Here is an 18,853-nt window from a genome sequence, read left to right as displayed (position 1 = left end):
TAAATGTACCTTTATTTACAAAATATTCATTACAAAATTTTACCAAGATGTGGCCAATGTGTGGGGAATATTTTGTAAAATTCTGTAGTGAGTATTTTGTAAATAAAGGTGTATTTAGCTACTATTTCCTACTTTATCTATATGGTAACTTTAGGGGTGACTTCTTGGATACCCTGTTTCCTAGAGAAATCAGGTAATATTTATTTATTTTATTTATTTATAAGTCAGATAATTTATTTATTTATTTTTGAGACAGAGCCTCAAGCTGTCACCCTGCGTAGCGTGCCATGGCATCACAGCTCACAGTAACCTCCAACTCCTGGGCTCAAGCGATTCTCCTGCCTCTGCTTCCCAAGTAGCTGGGACTACAGACACCCGCCACAATGCCCATCTATTTTTTGGTTGCAGGCATCATTGTTGTTTGGTGGGTCCAGGCTGGATCTGTATGTGGCTGGCGCCTTAGCTGCTTGCGCCACAGGCGCCGAACCAAGTCGGATAGTTTAAATATAGCTGGTAAAGATGAGAAATTCCTGTTTTCCTCAGGGATTATCCAGGATATATCCAGGAGACAGAAACTGTGGAAAATGTTTGAACAAGTTAGCTAATGAAGAGCTTTCAGAGAAAGGTGAATTGGTACTGCAGACAGGATTCTCTTTTGCATGCTCTTCAAAACAGTGAATTGTAAAATTTTCATAATTTTTTTTGCACCTTTGGTATAGCCTATAGACTGGATATTTGTTTTACAATTTTTCAAGTATCTATTAATATATAAGATACTTAAATAAAAGAAAGATTGAGTTTGTAAAAAGAAAAAAGGAAAAATCCAATGGCCATTAATTGGAGATTGGTCATTAATAAATTACAGAATGTACTAGTGATGGATTAAATTTGACCTCAGAATTCAACCAAAGGACAGGGTTTTTGAAGATAAAAGAGCCAAATGCCTACTCTATCAATGTTTCTGAAATCCCTGAGCTTGTGTGTTATTAATGATTGTGTTAGCATGTACATCACCATTTCAATTAATAAGTTGTAGCAATAGTAAGATGAACAAGAATACGATTTGGATTTTTTAAATAACTATTCACTATCACATAAAGTAAGCATTCTTAATGTTATTGAGAGTGAAAAATCCCTGTCTTTTATAAGGTGAAATTCTGCTGATGTCAGTCAACTCAAGTGTAAATGCATATTTATTATTTTAAGAGTATACCACTGTAATTATTATGAAGTATATGCAAAAATATTACAAATGGGGGGAGAAGGGAGAAGGGGCATTGGTGTGCTCTCATTTAACAGCACAATGTAAGGGTATGTAGCACACCTTCTGGGTGAGGAACACAACTACAACAGGGACTTTACCTAACAAATGCAAACAGTATAACCTAATTGTTTGTAACCTCATATTAATCTGAAATAAAAAAATTAAAAAATAAAAAGAAAGGGCGGCGCCTGTGGCTCAGCAAGTAGGGCGCTGGCCCCAGATATGGAGGGTGGTGGGCTCAAACTCCACCCTGGCCGAACAGCAAAACAAACAAACAAAAAAAATAGCCGGGCGTTGTGGCAGGCACCTGTAGTCCCAGCTACTTGGGAGGCTGAGGGAAGAGAATTGCCTAAGAGCTGGAGGTTGCTGTGAGCTGTATGATGCCACAGCACTCTACCAAGGACGATAAAGTGAGACTCTGTCTCTTAAAAAAATAAAAATACAAATAAATAAATAAAAAGAAATATTACACATGAGCCATTTAAAAAAATTAGAAATAACTGAAGGCAATCATCTGAAATCTGCCTCTGAAAATATGCAGAAAGTATCCTTTAAAGCACTGCTCAAGAACTTCAGTATGTGGAATTATATAAATGAAACTACTTTAGCCACCACTGATAAAATCTGGGAATCTTGGAAATGAAAAGAATAATTTTGTTTTTATCTTAAGTTATTATCAGAGAAATAAGCTGAATAAATTGGTGACAACATCACCAGCAGTACCCCTTATACTTGCAGAGATAGCCTAAAAATACTTTGTTCTTCTATTTACCTCAGTGTGAAGTGATCATAATTATTTAGTATTACAAATGTGCAATGCAGTGAGTGCTGGAGCAATTTCCAGGTTGAGAAATTATTATTCTTATACAATAATGTCAAAATTCACCATAATTTGGTCATATAATTAAATTATATACATAAAGTAAACAAAAAATACATAAAGCTTCAGATTTTTCCTAAGTCCAAAGTTCTTTCTGTGATGGTAAAACAGTTTCAGCCTTGGCTGAAGATTGACTTTAACAGTCGAGAATGCTTGGACAAAATAGAATGCACCTCTAGAATAAAAATAAATGAAATAATACATGAAACCTAAGAATGAATCAGAACAGTTTCTCTGTACCCGTTTTTTCATCTCTAAAGTAAACTACCCTGTAAGATTGTGAGAATCAAATGAATTAAAAGCACATAGAACAGGGTATAGGACACTGTAAGTGCTTAATGAATTTGGGCTATTATTACCTGTGATGTACCTTATTGAATGTAGGGATGTGTAAAGTCCATTTTTTGAAGTTTATACTTATAGCAGGAAAAAAAAACTGATACCACAGATATTAATGGTTGTCATTTCTGTGGGTCTTTCATTTACTATGTTACATATTTCTGCAGTATTTGAATTTGAATGTTCTGTTTTCTATTTTTTAAGAAAAGATACTTTAAAAGAAGTACTGGGCCAGGTATGGTGGCTCATGCTTATTATCCTAGCACTCTAGGAGGCTGAGACGGGTGGATTGCCCAAGCTCACAGGTTTTAGACTAGCCTGAGCCAGAGTGAGACCTCATCTCTAAAAAAAATAGCCAGGCATTGTGACAGGCGCCTATAGTCCCAGATACTTGGGAGGCAAGAGAATCGCTTAAATCCAAGAATTTGAGGTTGCTGTGAGCTGTGATGCCACAGCACTCTACCAAGTGCAACAAAGTGAAACTGTCTCCAAAAAAAAGAAGTAGTGAATTAACAGTAAGTGTTTGTTATTATGTATTTTTTCATTCAACATACACTAAAATATCATGTGGATATCCTTGAAATTTGCTATTAAAAAGGGACCTTTGTGTTTGAAATATTGGGAAACATTATTTTGAATATGGTTAACAGTTTCAACCTTATACAAGACATCTTTAACATAATCCCAACACTTCAGATAGTCCATATTTCCAAGAACATAAATTTATGCTTCTTGACGAAGTCAAGGATTCAGAAGTAGAATACTGCATACCAATATGAGAAACACATTGTTAGGAACTCTTGATGAAGGAAAAGAAGATTCAAGACAAACAACAAATTATACATACTAAATTCAGGGACTATCCCTTTTGAATATAATTTTACCAAATTCCTAATTAATATCAGATGCTCAATTCACCTCCAGGAAGGGAACCGCATTTTTAAACAAATTTGCTTTAAAAAGTAGTACCACTAAAACAAAAATTTAGAAATTCATAAATTTCATTTTGATTCTACCTGAAGTAAATTCCCATGAATCAGAAGATGATCTTTTTCTTGAGAGATGTCCATTTTCCTATTAGCAAAATGAGAAAAAATTGATTAGAAGTTGGACAGTAAAGAACGTGAATTTTTCTTCATAATATTTAAACACTGATTTCTAGATTAAATAAAGGAAGCTCCTATATTTGGAGATTTAACTTTGATAATAAAATATTTAGGCCGGGTACAGTGGCTCACACCTGTAATCCTAGCACTCTGGGAGGCGAAGGCAAGTGGATTGCCTGAGCTCACAGGTTTGAGAACAGCCTGAGCCAGGGCGGACCCCCTCTTTAAAAATAGCCAGGTGTTGTGGTGGGCACCTGTAGTCCCAGTTACTTGGGAGGCTGAGGCAAGCAAATTGCTTCAGCCCAGGAGTTTGAGTTTGCTGTGAGCTATGATGCCATGGCATTCTACCAAGGGTAACAAAGTGAGCCTTGGCCTCAAAAAAAAAAGAAAAAGAAAGAAAAACTGAGGCAGGATCGCTTGAACACAAGAGTTGCAGGTTGCTGTGAGCTATTGTCTCGCCATGGCACACGACCAAGGGTGACAGCTTGAGACTGTTGTCTCAAAAAAATTTTTAAGACTACCATAAAAAGGCATTTGTATCATAAAAAATGCTAAAAATGAAGCCAGTTTTCACGATGATTTAGAAATTTATATCAATAACTCATAATTAATATTTTAGGACACTGTATTAGTATTTTGATAAAAAAACACAACCCTAATATTGCCCATCAAATAGATACAACTCACTCTCCAGCACTTCTGTTTAAGGTCTAATACCAACAAACACTGAAACCTTATATAAATATCACTGGGAAAGTCACCAAACTCCTTGCAAACAAGCCTTAGGGTTTATATTTACAAATGTATCTTCCAGTAATAAACAACACAGTAATCGCTATTCGCCCCAACAATGTCATATAGTTTGGCTTACTTTTGGTCTATCTGGTTTTAAAGTTTTCTAGCACCTTATTAACATTACTTTCTTGACATTTAATCTTGCTTTATTAGCTCTGTATGTAGAGAAACACTTTAACTACTTGACTTTTTAGGGATAGCGTTTATGTTAATCTAAATGTGGTCTATTCTGAAAGAAAAATCTGATGAAATTAAGATGAATTTCTAAGTCATCATCATCTTCTAAGTTTCCCAAGACACTTACTGAATTATTTAAGATTTACATATAATCTAAACTAGTGGTTCTCAAATGCTAAAGTGCATCACAATCACCTGGATGGTTTGTTAATTGCAGATTGCTGGACTCTACCTCCACAGATGTTTGTTTAGTGGGTCTGGGGCAGGACCTGAGAATTTGCATTTCTAACAAGTTTCCAAGTGATGTTACTGCTGCTGGTCCAGGGACCACATTTTGAGAACCATTGATTGCTCTAAACCATTTCTTGTACTTTTTTTTTTTTTTTAAATACAACGCTATGTAATCCTGCTGTTTTAGATTTTTCCACTCAAGTATTTCCCATTAGCAGAGTTTAAAGATCACAATACTTGCCTTAAAAAAAAAAAAAAAAGGATAATTACTTCTATAATTAAAAAAGATCTCTGGCCAGGCAAGGTGGCTCTTGCCTGTAATCCTAGCACTCTGGGAGGCTGAGGCAGGTAGATAGCTTGAGCATATGAGTTTGAGACCAGCCTGAGCAAGAGTGAGACCCTATCTCTACTAAAAATAGAAAAAACTAGCTGGGCATTGTAGTGGGCACCTATAGTCCCAGCTACTCAGGAGGCTGAGGCAAGGGGATCACACTTGAGCCCAAGAATTTGAAGTTGCTGTTAGCTATGATGATGTCACAGCACTCTACCTATGGCAATGGAGTAAGATTCTGTCTCAAAAAAAAAAAAAAAAGAAAGAAAAAAAGAAAACCATTGCTTTACTGAATTCAATGAAAGCCAGCTGAAGGAAACCTAATGAAAATAACTTACACATAAACCATACATCAGTATTTTCTTAAGGAAAGATACCAATGTGATTTAACAATTAATTATTAAATACTTTGAGATTCAGTATTGTAAAAATGACATATTAGTAACGGAGCTAATTCAGTAATTATTGCACATACCAGGTTTGAAAGACTACTCTTTCCAGGTATGACATCATTCTGTTTACTTTGTTCCTGCCCTGGTTTACATTTTCTTCCTGTACTAGAGGATTTTAAAGAAAGATTGCTTGCTTCTGAAAAAGAATTTTCTGAGTTGATTCTCTGCTCCATTTGCTCCTTTCTCAACTTCTTTAGTTCTCGTTCTTTGCAGTAAGAAGCTAGTATCAACTGGAACTTAGGTCCCAGGGGGCTTTCTCCTGGGTGGTGCCTGGACAGGCTGCTTCTGCTGCTAAGACTCCTGGAGTTGTTTTTGAAGATGTCAGCTTCTGTCACAGTGGCCTGCTTTTTGGAATCTGTGTTGGTCTTGCCTCGCTCTCTATCATTCTTTTCCCTGCTATTTTCATGAATAAACAGTGACTTCCGTCTCTCTGGAGATCGATGTTTTTTCTTTAGTTTCTTCATCTCCTTTGACAAGTGATATGAAGGAGGAACACAGATATTTGTTCCTTTGGATAAATACTTGGAGGTTAGTGACACACAAGGATGACGTGACTCACATACACCATGATCTTTACGGTGCTCTTTAACACCTTTCATGAGAACTTCTAAAATAGGGCTTTTTTCCGATGGTACTCTTTTGGGTTTAGATTTTTTTGGTGAGGACAGTTTCCTCTCAAATTGTTCTGTCCCAGTGATGGACAATCCACTTCCTCCATATTTGATGTTTGATTTTTGTGGAGAATCCAACATATGTCTGTCTAAATAGCCAATTGAAACACATACAAATTGCATGTTAATAAAAATAAAACTTATACATTTTATATTAATACTTATCTTACATGTCTTGAATTTTTTTAAATAACATTTATCTCAATTACTCATGTTTAAAATGCTAAATTAAACTATACTAAAACTATCACAGAATTTTTTGAACCAATAACATTTGGAGGAGTGTAAGAGAAATTAAAACATGACTTGTTAAGTCTTACTTCATAAAGCTCCCTTTTGCTACATCATGTTTCTTCCTTATGGCTCTTGTTACTATATTAGAGAATCAAAATAGTATGCATTATGAACATTACTGATTGGAATAATATTTTAAATGTAGGAAAGCATAATAGCAAAAATACTTTATTCATGATATTCAGACCTTAAGTTTATCTTTGTAAACAAACACTGCAATGTCATTATATTTTCCATTTTGAACACTATGCCTACTAAGAGTTTAAAGTAGGTTAAATCCATCTTCCTCCTCACCCCCAAAAATATTCCACAAAAAATGCCATTAACAGTATACATACATACCTTGTTTTGAAGCTCGTTTGATGAAATCTATAATTGACGGCTTCCTGAAAATAAAAGCATAACTAATATGGCATCACACAGCAAATACTAAAACTTCAATAATTCAGATTAAATGGAGACTGTTAAGATTTATAAAATATAGGCTGAATTTCACTATCGGTTTAACTAATCAAGTACTAACGATGGTAATCATGCTTTGTTAAGCTGTTTGTAAAAAAACTGCAATATAATCCATCACTTTCTATGGGAATTTATTTATAAAAATACAACTGAGTCTTATATAATCCATAGTACTAAAATGCTAAAACTGTAGTGTAGACCCAGGGAATTGGAATAGAGTACTTAGGACAGCAATGTTCACTGCTGCATGGTAGAATGGATGAACTTGGAGATAGGCATATGACCCTACTTGTTGATCTCTCCAGAGATTGGTACAAAGTAACACCCAATATGTATGCTGAACAATGGAGATTATAAAAACGGAGTAAAATCTGAACATAATAAGAATAGAATAACAGATTGTAGAATGGCAACATGGGTTTTTGTTTGTTTGTTTTAAGACAGAGTCTCAAGCTGTTGCCCTTGGTAGAGTGCTATGGCGCCACAGCTCACAGCAACCTCAAACTCGTTGGCTCAAGTGATTCTCTTGTCTCATGAGCCTCCCAAGTAGCTGGGACTACAGGCGCTCACCATATCACACGGCTATTTTTTTGTTGCAGTTGTCATTGTTGTTTTAGCTGGCCTGGCCCGGCTCAAAACCACCAGCCTTGGTGTATGTGGCCAGCGCCCTACGCAGAGTATGGGCAGCACTGCCAACATGGATGATTTAGCAATATGGGTGATTGAGCTGATCTGTGGAGGCAGGTAAGGAGTGTGCTAGACAAAAGCAGAGGATCAAGTACCAAATTTCTATTACCCTCTTTATATATACACTACAGTAAAATGTCAATCTAAGTAACAGTAGAAATCAGAATGAACCTTCACAACTAAATTACGCATTCCCAAATGCTTAATTTTTTATCTAAGAATCCCTAAGATGTTTATAAAAATAACACAATGCCTGGGAAAAACACAAAACAAGGAGCAAAAGAAGAAAGTTAAGAATAACAAAAACCGGGCAGCGCCTGTGGCTCAGTGAGTAGGGCGCCAGCCCCATATGCCGAGGGTGGCGGGTTCGGACCCAGCCCCAGCCAAACTGCCCCAGAAGAATAGCCAGGCGTTGTGGCGGGCGCCTGTAGTCCCAGCTGCTCTGGAGGCTGAGGCAAGAGAATCGCGTAGGCCCAAGAGTTGGAGGTTGCTGTGAGCCGTGTGACGCCACGGCACTCTACCCGAGGGTGGTACAGTGAGACTCTGTCTCTACAAAAAAAAAAAAAAAGAATAACAAAAACCAAATTGCTTTAATTTTTAAGGATTTTGTATCCTAAAGTCTGGATTTCACTATCTGGTTTAATCAAGTTTTGACAGTGGCAATAATACCAAAATGACATAGGACCACATTACCAGAATTGGTACTCTGATTTGTTCACATAGTTAGAGTTGTTAGCTGCAAAACAGGGACCATTATTGTAAACAGAGCAAAAAATTAACTTTCTGGCAAATTTTGCTAAAATGAATTCATTTCACTAATAGGGAATAAGCTGTAGATTACTGGTTTCCCTGAACATTTATCTACTATGAGGTTGGAATGATCAGTGAAAACTTGAACAATCCAAGCCCCTTGCAGGTTAAGCTTCCTGTACGTTTCACTGGTCATAATAGAAAAGCAATGCAGGGCGGTGCTTGTAGCTCAGTGGGTAGGATGCCAGCCATATACACCACATACACTGGTGGGTCGGGCCTGCTAAACAACGACAACAACAAAAATAGCCGGGTGTTGTGGTGGGCACCAATAGTCCCAGCTACTTGGGAGGCTGAGGCAAGAGAATCGCTTAAGCCCAAGAGTTTGAGGTTCCTGTGAGCTGTGGTGCTACGGCACTCTACTGAGGGCGGCATAGCGAAACTGTCTCTCAAAAAAAAAAAAGCAATGCGCATCTTTAGGGTTTACTGAGAGTCTACTGTGTGTTTGAGATGCTGGTACAAAAGCTAAGTGGTTATGGGACGAATATGAGTGACAGGCTATAGAAGAATATATGCAAATTTACATAAAAAAATATTAGGCATATCCAATCCACCAGGGAGTAAAGGAAGAAATGCTACAGGCTTTGCAAAGGGGTGAAAGATGATGCCTTGTTACTGGTGCAGGAGATTAGAAAGAACCCCGAAGCAGCAAATTTATTCACAAGGTAATACTAAATACATTTTACGCTAATTACAAACCATGATATGTAACACTGTATCTCTTCCCAAAAAGATCCCAGGCTTTTGGATTAGTACAGGGTGTCCATAAAGTTCATGTGCAATTTAAAATCGCACACACTGTTAACACTGCACATGAACTTTATGGACACTTCTACATCAGAAAGAGAAAAAAGGTTTCGGGTAAAACATACAAGAAACCTGTAAAATAATCATGAATGTAACTTCCAAGAAGAAACAGTCCCAAACCTAAGTTCATATGCACAGAAATGCATACATATTTGTAACTGGTTAAAAAAAGAAACAATTTTAACAGCTTCACAAACCCTTATCTGAACTTTTTGGGGCCAAATGTGTTTTAGAATTCCGAATTTATCAGATTTTAGAAAGGGACAATTTGAATGCATTATGTAAAACTCCCAGTAGGGTCTGGTGCTGTAACCTGCAATAAAACCACTGATATTTCTCTAGCAAATATGAAGTCACATTTAACGGGATAAAGGCCATAAACAGCCTGACATTAGTTGTGGTCAGGTTTGGCTATCAAGTAAGATGTGGTGCCCAGCCTAATGAAAACATTTGGTTTTCGTAACTTTCTTGCTTTTAGAATTAAGATAAAGGATTGTGGACCTACACCACAATATTACACCACGAATTTACTATTAAACTTGTTACCTTTTAAACTTAAATAAAAAAGACAGTACCAAGTTCATAAAGAATTTAAACATGCTTTATTGTCAAGAGGATATTATTTGATGAAATTCCCCATCTTATTACATAGCTCCCACAAAAACCTTTACCAAAAAACTGGTCTCTTCGAGAGGTGTGAAGTTACTGAAAGAGAAAACATGTCACATTCCAAATTTGTATGTTCTTTTAAGCATGAATTAGCTGTCAATTGGGCTACAAAGTAATTCGTGGGTTTCCCTCATCACATCTTACATAATTTCACCCACAACCTATAAAAGGTTTATACTACTAACCCACTAAGATCGGCAGAACTCAGAACGTACAAAAAACGACCTAAACATTCATTAAGCAGTCAGGACCCCGGGTCAAGATCTCGTGAAGGACAAAAATCATGCTCTACCTAAGGCGAGTTCTCCGTAGCCATCGAGCAGCAGCCCAACTACAGAAAAGGAAAACTCCAACTCCCAGAAGCCCCTGCGCGGAGGCGAGGCGGGGCGAGGGCTCGCCGGGACCCGAACGCCACGGTCCGGGCTCGCGGAGGATGGCGGGAACTGGAAGAGCGGCCGTCTGCAGTCCTCCCCTCCTACCCTTGCCCCCGCGACCCGGCCCCTTCTCAAGCCCTCTGCACGGTACCTGTCCCCAGGACTCTCTGTTCTCTTTCCCGCTGCAGCAGGGGCGGCACTACCGGGTCTCAGATGGCAGCGCGGGGGCGACGACCCGGGGGCTGGGGATGAGGGGAAACCTGGCCTAGCAGGCATGCAGCGCCTTGTCATGTCGGCGCCGCTGGCGACGGCGGCATGAGCTGTGGCTGGAGAAGTTGGTTGCGTGGTTGCCGTCTTGTCGCTGGGACTTGGGGAGACTGTCGGAGCAGAGGTGGGCGGCACCCCCTTCTCTCTTCATGGCGGTTCTCTCTTCGGAAGTGACTCCGGTGTGAGCGGGAAGGAACTCGAGGACCAGCAGGGGGCGGGCCTTACATGAGGAATCACGTCCTGATTGGCTAGCACGGAGGTCATTCAGTTGGTGGCACAATAGAAAGCTGGCGCCTCTCTGGAGAAGGCGGGTTATGGAGCAGGGGGGAGGGGAGGAAGAAAACTGCCTCCCCCAGTCCCGTCACATGCGCCAAGGGCGCGCGTCTCCGCCTCGGGGGCGCTTCGGCCTTGGTTGGCGCGCGTGGGTGGGAACTCGCCGGCTGCTGTGGGTTCTGCGGCAGCTGGTGACCCCCGGCTGGTTGAAGGCGATGGGTGAGATTTGCTTTAGCAAATCTGAGTTCAGTAGCTGCCCTCAGTGAGAGCGACCAACTCTTGGGCTTCCTCTGTCACACAATTGTGCTTCAGAAATCCCTAGGTGTTCATTACATCGTCTCTTTAACATCTCAGGCCAAACTGCCATAATGCTGTCACCATTTCTTTAGTAGTCTGCTCAGCCCAATCCAAAGACTTGGCCATTCTGTGAGAGTTCTCAAGTGTTAATGGTAGATTTTTTTTTTCTTAAGAAAGAAAAAATTAAAAGAAAACCATTGAAATAAAGACAGTTTTTATTCCACAGAAGCATTTTGTTTCTCATGAGTTATCCCCAAAATTTCTGCAGCCAGCTTGGAGATTTTTCAAAAGAACACGGGGTCAGCTTTCAAACTCCCCTTTTGAACGTGGACTACATAGATTAGTTAAAAGCAGCGCGCAGTCTCCAATCTTCCTTGGTAAAGGGCTTGTGCTTTGGAGACTGTTAGCTAGGATTTTCCTTATAAGCTGAGAGACCTGTCAGAGTATCTCTGAACCTCTATTTCCACATCTCTAAAATGGGCATTACATCCCTTTCTGGGTAATTGTAAACCATAAAAGAAAAAAGCAATGTAAATGCTCAGTTCAGATTCTCTCATGTAATAGGTCCTGAGTAAATTGCAGTTTCTTTTGCTCTCCAGACAGATTTCTTAAGAGTTTTTAACTTCCTACAAAATCTGCCAGAAACAGGCTAAATACTGCTGTAACTATTAACAAACAAAATATCAGTCTTAAGATGTCCAAGCTTTGACAGGGCCGTTCAATCAATTGGATGGAACAAAATCTTAAATGAGTTTGGATAGGTCTTTCAAGTTTATTGTACAGAAATTGAACTGTTTTGGTTGTGAAGCATGCCTGACAGACCTGAAGTTCATCCTTCTCTTCCCAGGTAGCCCTGGGGAGGAAGACTTAATGGTTAACAGACTGGCAAAGTAGAGGGTATAAGATAAACAGTGAACATACAGGTCTCTCATCTAAAAAGCATGTATGCACAGCTGTATACTAATAGTGGTGCAAGAAAGGAAATACCAAAATAAAGAGCACTTTTCTCCTACTAGCTGAGAACGTACCATACCTAGCATTGTTACAAAAAAAGAATACAGCAAAGTGCTCAAAATGTGTTGATGAATAATGACTTATACATTTGTTTATTTTATTTATTTTTTTTTTTTTTGGCCAGGGCTGGGTTTGAACCTACCACCTCCAGCATACAGGACTGGCACCCTACTCCTTGAGCCACAGGCACCACCCTACATTTGTTTATTAAAGGCTTTTTACATGTATTGTTTCCTAACCTTTGACTTAGTGCTATTTCAACACTTGGAAGTTCCTACTTGTAAGAGCACATCTAAAACATTTAATCTGATTTGTTTCATTGCATGCTTGGTACCTAAAGACTAATGCATAAAAATACATTCGGTGTGATCAATTAGTTTTTTTCTTGGATTATAGTATTTGAATTATCTAGCCTCCAAGGTTATCACTTGAAAGTCTGTATTCATGCTGCCAAACAATAGTTTCCATATTTTCTTAATCTGAGTAACAGATTATGGAGTTAAGTGAGGCAAGAAATCCCTTGATCAATAAATGGAGATAGAATCATAATGAAAACACAATTTTAAAAATCTCTTCTTAACAAATAAGTACTTCTCTAAATCCTCAATAAGCATCAAAGCTCTTCTTTTTTGAAGCAGTGTTTGAAAATGGTATAAACCACATACAAACACATATGCTAAAATGGTATAAACCACATACAAACACATATGCTAACACAGTTATAAGGGCTGTTTATACTTTTTTTTTTAGATAGGAGTCTCACTTGGTCGCCCTCAGTAGAGTGCTGTGGCATCACAGCTTACAGCAATTTCAAACTCTTGGGTGTTTAAGTGATTCTCTTACCTCAGCCTCCCAAGTAGCTGCAACTACAGGCACCCACCACACCACCTGACTTTTTTTTTTTTTTTAAGTTTTTGGCCGGGGCTGGGTTTGAACCCGCCACTTCTGGCATATGGGGCCGGCGCCCTACTTCTTTGAGCCACAGGCACTGCCCAACACCTGGCTATTTTTTAGAGACAGGCGTCTCACTCTTGCTCAGGCTGGTCTTGAAATCCTGAGCTCAGGCAATCCACCTGCCTCAGCCTCCCAAGTGCTGGGATTACAGGAGTGAGCCACCATACCCCGCTACGGCTTTTTATACTTTAATCCTGGCCAGAAATAAATGGCCAGGATTCTATCAATGGTAGACCAGAAATAAATGGCCAGGAAACTGAACGCTAGGTAAAAATGTTAACGAGTTCAGGTGTATGCACATGAAGAGACAGTGGGAGAGGTGGGGGGTAGAAAAACTGAAGTGGAACTCAGGAAAATGACAATGAACAAGGCTAGAGACTTAAAGACAAAACCTCAACCGAGATTGGAAAAACAAATTGGAGAAATTAAGGCTGGATGACCATAAAATGGCTAGGTTGGGAACATTTCTGGACATGGAGACGAGAAGACCACAGGAATGGAGTGGCTTCTGTGCATAAAGCTTCTACCAAGTACAATTCGTCTCAGTTTAGCATCTTGAGTTGTTATAAAGACCGGGCAGTGGGAGAAGAGTAGGCTCTGGCCTTGAAGGGAAGGGATGGGATAGCAGTAGAAACAATGTCACAAGAACAACAGATTAAATTTGCTGGGAAAGTCAAGCTTAAAGTGGGAGTTCTTAGAGGAGTGGCAGTAATTCATGCTAGAGATCCCAAGCAGTCACACAGGGAGAAAAAAGCTTGTGCAGATTGGCTCATACAGTACCTTATCATGCAGTGACTAAGAGAACAAAAGGTCAGTGAGTTACAAGGAGTGTTCCTAAAAGTAGAGAACTCTAAAAGTAACTTGTGATTTTACAGTAATAAATTTTTGCTTTGAGATTGCTATGTCATGGAATTAACTCCAAGGTTCTCGTTGGAAAATGTTCAAGGGTAGGCCAAGAGACAAAGACAAATTTGCTGTGGAACTGCTGGTGGAGAGTGGGGGGCAAGAGTGTGTGTGAAGGTGAGGGTCGAGGGTGGCCTGGGAAGGGATAAGGAACAGACTCAGAAAAACAGGAAATAATTAACTTGAAAGTCTGACGGAGAAAGACAGACCAGTGATACTTTCAAGAAGAGATGGTAAGCTCTCACTATCTCAAGACCCACACAAATCGCTTTTCAAAAGGAGGTTTATCTCAAAACTGCTCAAGAAGTACTTGGAAAAAGCAGAGCTTAGTTTTAAAGTGCTGCTGGGAAAAAGCTACATCTAATACATGCTATGTCATGTAACCCAACGTTCCTGGGAGTAATAAGCAAAACTGCAAAAGCAGATCTGATGTTAAGGAAAGTCAGTTTTTTTTTTTTTAGACAGTCTCACTTTGTCACCCTCAATAGAGTGCTGTTACATCACAGCTCACAGCAACCTCAAACCCTTGGGCTTATGCGATTCTCTTGGCTCAGCCTCCCAAGCTGGGACTACAGGCGCCTGCCATAATGCCCGGCGTTTTTTTTGTTTTTTTGTTTGTTTGTTTTTTTGCAGTTCTTGGCTGGGGCTGCGTTTGAACCTGCCACCTCCGGCATATGGGGCCGGTGCCCTACTCCTTTGAGCCACAGACCCTGCCCAAAGCAAAAAAAAAAAAATTTTTTTTTGGTAGTTGTCATTGTTTTGGCAGGCCCTGGGCCGGGTTTGAACCTGCCAGTCCCGTTTAGTGTACATGGCTGGTGCCCTAGCCTCTGAGCTATAGGCGTGAGCCGAAAGTCAGTTTCTTATTATTTCATTATGGAATGCTACAGATAGTTTCTCAGACTTCGGATAGATGAGAAACATTTGTGATTTTTGACAAGTCTGAATATTTCCTATGCACTTATTACTTTTCTTTAAATTGCTTTTTAAATTTAAATACATTTATTTTAGAAGAAAACTTTAAGTCATCTCCATAAATAGGAAATCAGTATCGCTTTCCTAAAATGGAAGATAACTGTAAAAACTAATAAGTAATAAATGACAAGTTAAAAATGTAGAAATATATCCAAGTTTCTTCTAGAGTCATCTTGTTTACCAGTGGTGGTAGGCATAGATACACATATTACTCATATATCTAAAATTAGGAAATACTGGTTTTAGGGACTCCAGCCTATAGTTAAAGTATTTGTCACACCTGGTTAGCAACCTATTAAAGGGTTTTGAAGTTGATGTAATGGGTTACTTCCAGGGTGAAGGACTAAACTACAACTTGGACTTCACCTTACAAACTCAATGTAATCTAATTGTATGTACCCTCATGTTAACCTGAAAAAAAAAAAAAGAATGAAATAGAGAATACTGGTGCACTGCACATGGCTTATGGGCATGTGTTGTTTTGCAAAATTTTTGCTTCTCCAGCTATATATTTTATATGGTGGTGATATAAAAGGTATTTCTGTGTCCCCTGCTGTGGGCTATGGTCAAAATGTTTAAAAGTCACTGCTATAACCTGTATTCATGTTTCATACTTACGTGTATTGGTGGCATTGAACAGCAGAAGCCATTTGGAGGGAAAGAAATGGGCTTCCTTTGATTACTCAAGCTGCTAGGTGCTCTCCTTAGGCCCTCTTCTGGCTGTACTGTCCACAGTGGGGGAGACTTGTCAAGGGAGCACCATAAAAACTCAGGCCGACTTTCCAAAGAAGTTTGCCTTTACGCTTCCCATGCTTAATAGCTTCTAGAAGGGAAGAAGTGACTGAAGTGACCTTATCAAGTCCCACCCTGTCCTTAGGACTGCAGGTGAACAATGGGGGAGAAGGGAGAATTATGCAAAAGAAGCAGAAAGATCTTATGTCTCTCATCCAGCCTGCCACTCACGTGGAGCCCCAGTACTCTGGAGAGAGTTTACTGGGGACAATACTTTTGATCTCACACCCTCTTGATGCTCTTCTCAGAACTCAGCACACCTGTTATGGTTACCATAAGGCCTTTCTTTATCAGGCTCTGAGTGGTTTCTTTAGGGCCATTACCTACCACTATTACACTCAAGCTTTGAGCTTCAGCAAGACCAAAATTCTGAACTCTCTAGGCCAGACATGGTAAGATGGACTCCTGTAGGTGTGTGTCTTAGCTTCCAAAGACTTTTTTTTTTTTTTTAGATAGAGTCTCACTGTATTCCTGAGTAGAGTGCTGTAGCATCATAGCTCACAGCAACCTCAAATTCTTAGGCTCCAGTTACCCTCTTGCCTCACCCTCCCCAACAGGATGGGTCTACAGGTACCCACCACAATCCCTGGCTAGTGTTTCATTTTTAGTAGAGATGGGGATCTCACTCTTGCTTGTCTCTAACCCCTGAGCTCCTGCAATCCATCCACCTTGGCCTCCCAGAGTGCTAGGATTACAGGCGTGAGCCACCGCACCTGGTCCCAAAGATATTTTTTTTGTAGTTTTTGGCCAGGGCTGGGTTTGAACCCACCACCTTTGGCCGGTGCCCTACTCCTTGAGCCACAGGCGCTACCCTATTTTTTTTTTTGAGACAGGAGTCTTGCCATGTTGCCCTCGGTAGAGTGCCATGGCGTCACAGCTCACAGCAACCTCAAACTCCTGGGCTCAAGCAATTCTCTTGCCTCAGCCTCCCAAGTAGCTAGGACTACAGGCACCCACCACAATGCCCAGCCATTTTTTTTGTTGTTGCAGTTGTCATGTTAGCTGGCCTGGGCCAGGTTTGAACCTGTCACCCTTGGTGTATGTGGCTGGCACTATAACCACTGTGCTAAGGGTGCTGAGCCCCCAAAGGGATTTTTTTTTAAGACTTGGAGCAATATTTTAAAATCAAGAGATTTTAAAAACTTAGGAATTTGAAAGGCTGAGGTGGGAAGACTACTTAAGGCCAGGAGTTTGAGACCAACTTAGGCAACGTGGTAAGGCCTTCTCTAAAAAAACAAACAAAACCACCTTGAGATATTACCTAGCCCCAGGGAGAATAGTCCATATCACACAGTCCCAAAGCTGTAGATGCTGGTGTGGATGTGGAGAGAAGGGAATACTTTTACACTGTTGCTGGGATGGCAAACTAATACAGCCTCTTTGGAAAGAAGTATGGAGAATCCTCAAAGAACTCAAAATAGACCTTCATTTCATCCTGCAATCCCATTACTAGTTATCTACCCAGAAGAAAAAGAAATCATTTTATCAGAAGGACATTTGCACTAGATTGTTTATCGCAGCTCAGTTTATAATTGCCAAGATATGGAATCAACTCAAATGCCCATCAACCAATGAATGGATACCATGGAATACTATTCAGCCATAAAGAGATGGAGACTTTACATCTTTGTATTAACCTGGATGAAGTTGGAGAATATTCTCTTTAGTAAAGTATCACAAGAATGGAAAAGCAAGTGTCCAATATATTCAATACTAATAGGAAATCAGTAGATCAGTGATTTTCAACCAGTGTACCATGGCACATTGGTGTGCCATGACAATTTTTAAAGATAATTAATTAAATTATTTTCAAAAGAATTTTGAAGCACAATAAATATATATATTTTTTACTCTTTTTGTTTTTGGATCAAAATATTTTAAGTGTGTTGTGGAAGTTTAACTATAAGTTCAAATGTGTTGTGAGATAAAGTTGAAAAATACTGCAGTAGGTGACCTAATACATGCCTACACAAAAGAAAAACTCAATTTAACAAAAGTTGGGAGGAGTGGGAAGAGGGACGGGGGAGAGAATAGGAGGGAAGGGATTGGTATGCTCTCATCTAATGAGCACAATTTAAGGGTATATGGCATACCTCCTGGGTGAGGGGAACAGCTACAACAGGCACCTTACCTACCAAACACAAACATTGTAACCTAATTGTTTGTACCTTCATATTAATCTGAAATTAAAAAATGGAAAATAAAAATCAAGATTTCACACAAAATTCTAGATTTCTGGCTTCAAAAGGTACAAAGGGTCTCAAACTTATACCTACAGAAATTAGGTAGGTGATTTAAACAAGTAAATCATGTCCATTTTCCTAACTTTATTATAGAGCTTGAGATCAGAGAGATATTTCTTGACAGCGGTGACAATGGTGAACACTTATCTACCTTTGCTATGGGTTAGGCACCGTTCAAAGCACTTTACGAATGTTGACTTATTTAATCTGCACTACGCCCCTATTATTAGAAAAGGGTGGACTTTGTCCAGTGTCTGCACACATAATGATAAATGGCACCTGTACTTAGCTTCAGGGAGGAGAGAGGTGGTACCCTGGGAGAATCAGAGGGTGCATTCCCCACTGAATGGGGGCAGCCTTTCCAGGCCACAATTTCCGCATGGCAATGCAGACTCTGTATTGTCTCCTCTCTTTTCAGTGTTAAACCCTGGGGAGTCATGGGGTAAGACGTGAAAGCCCTGCAGTAAAAGCATGCAGCCCTTCGTTGTTTTGACATATACTCTAATATTTATTTATTTCTACAGTACTAGGAGATCGTGTTCTCTGAGAATGTCTCTTGGATCCCAAAGAGGAGGAAATAATGAGTTCTTTTGGTGCATAGTTACAGGGAGTAGGCAAGATTCTCAGGGCTTCTTACATTAAAAAATCGCCACAACTTACCTATGGTCAATACCTATGGGAATTTAAAAGGACCAATGATCAGTATCTATCAAAAATATAAAAGGCACTTGTCCTTTGATCCAGTAATTCCTTTCCAATGTATCTTACAGATACACTTCTTGTGTTCAC

At 39.6% G+C, this 18,853-nt stretch overlaps 1 protein-coding gene across 5 annotated transcripts in view; it reads right to left on the bottom strand.

The window, feature by feature from the left end:
- Nucleotides 1–11,532, bottom strand: part of SLF2 (SMC5-SMC6 complex localization factor 2) — a 57,206-nt gene extending 45,674 nt beyond the window's left edge. For 2 of the 5 annotated variants that reach the window (XM_053583918.1, XM_053583919.1), the window contains exons 1-4: nucleotides 10,501–11,528; nucleotides 6,883–6,926; nucleotides 5,599–6,335; nucleotides 3,500–3,557 (exon numbers count right to left, since the gene is read on the bottom strand). In XM_053583918.1, coding sequence (XP_053439893.1) covers nucleotides 3,500–3,557; nucleotides 5,599–6,335; nucleotides 6,883–6,926; nucleotides 10,501–10,640 — 979 coding nt within the window. In that variant the 5' untranslated portion in view covers nucleotides 10,641–11,528. Of the gene's footprint in view, nucleotides 1–3,499; nucleotides 3,558–5,598; nucleotides 6,336–6,882; nucleotides 6,927–10,267 lie in introns of those variants that run through there. The other 3 variants (XM_053583921.1, XM_053583920.1, XM_053583922.1) reach the window with 3 other exon arrangements.
- Between the last annotated feature and the right edge of the window lie 7,321 nt (nucleotides 11,533–18,853).

This window comes from Nycticebus coucang, chromosome 3 (genome assembly GCF_027406575.1).
Source record: "Nycticebus coucang isolate mNycCou1 chromosome 3, mNycCou1.pri, whole genome shotgun sequence".
Lineage (NCBI taxonomy): Eukaryota > Metazoa > Chordata > Mammalia > Primates > Lorisidae > Nycticebus > Nycticebus coucang.
The sequence above is the reverse complement of the archived record's forward strand: the minus strand, read 5'-3'. Positions and strand labels throughout refer to the sequence as shown.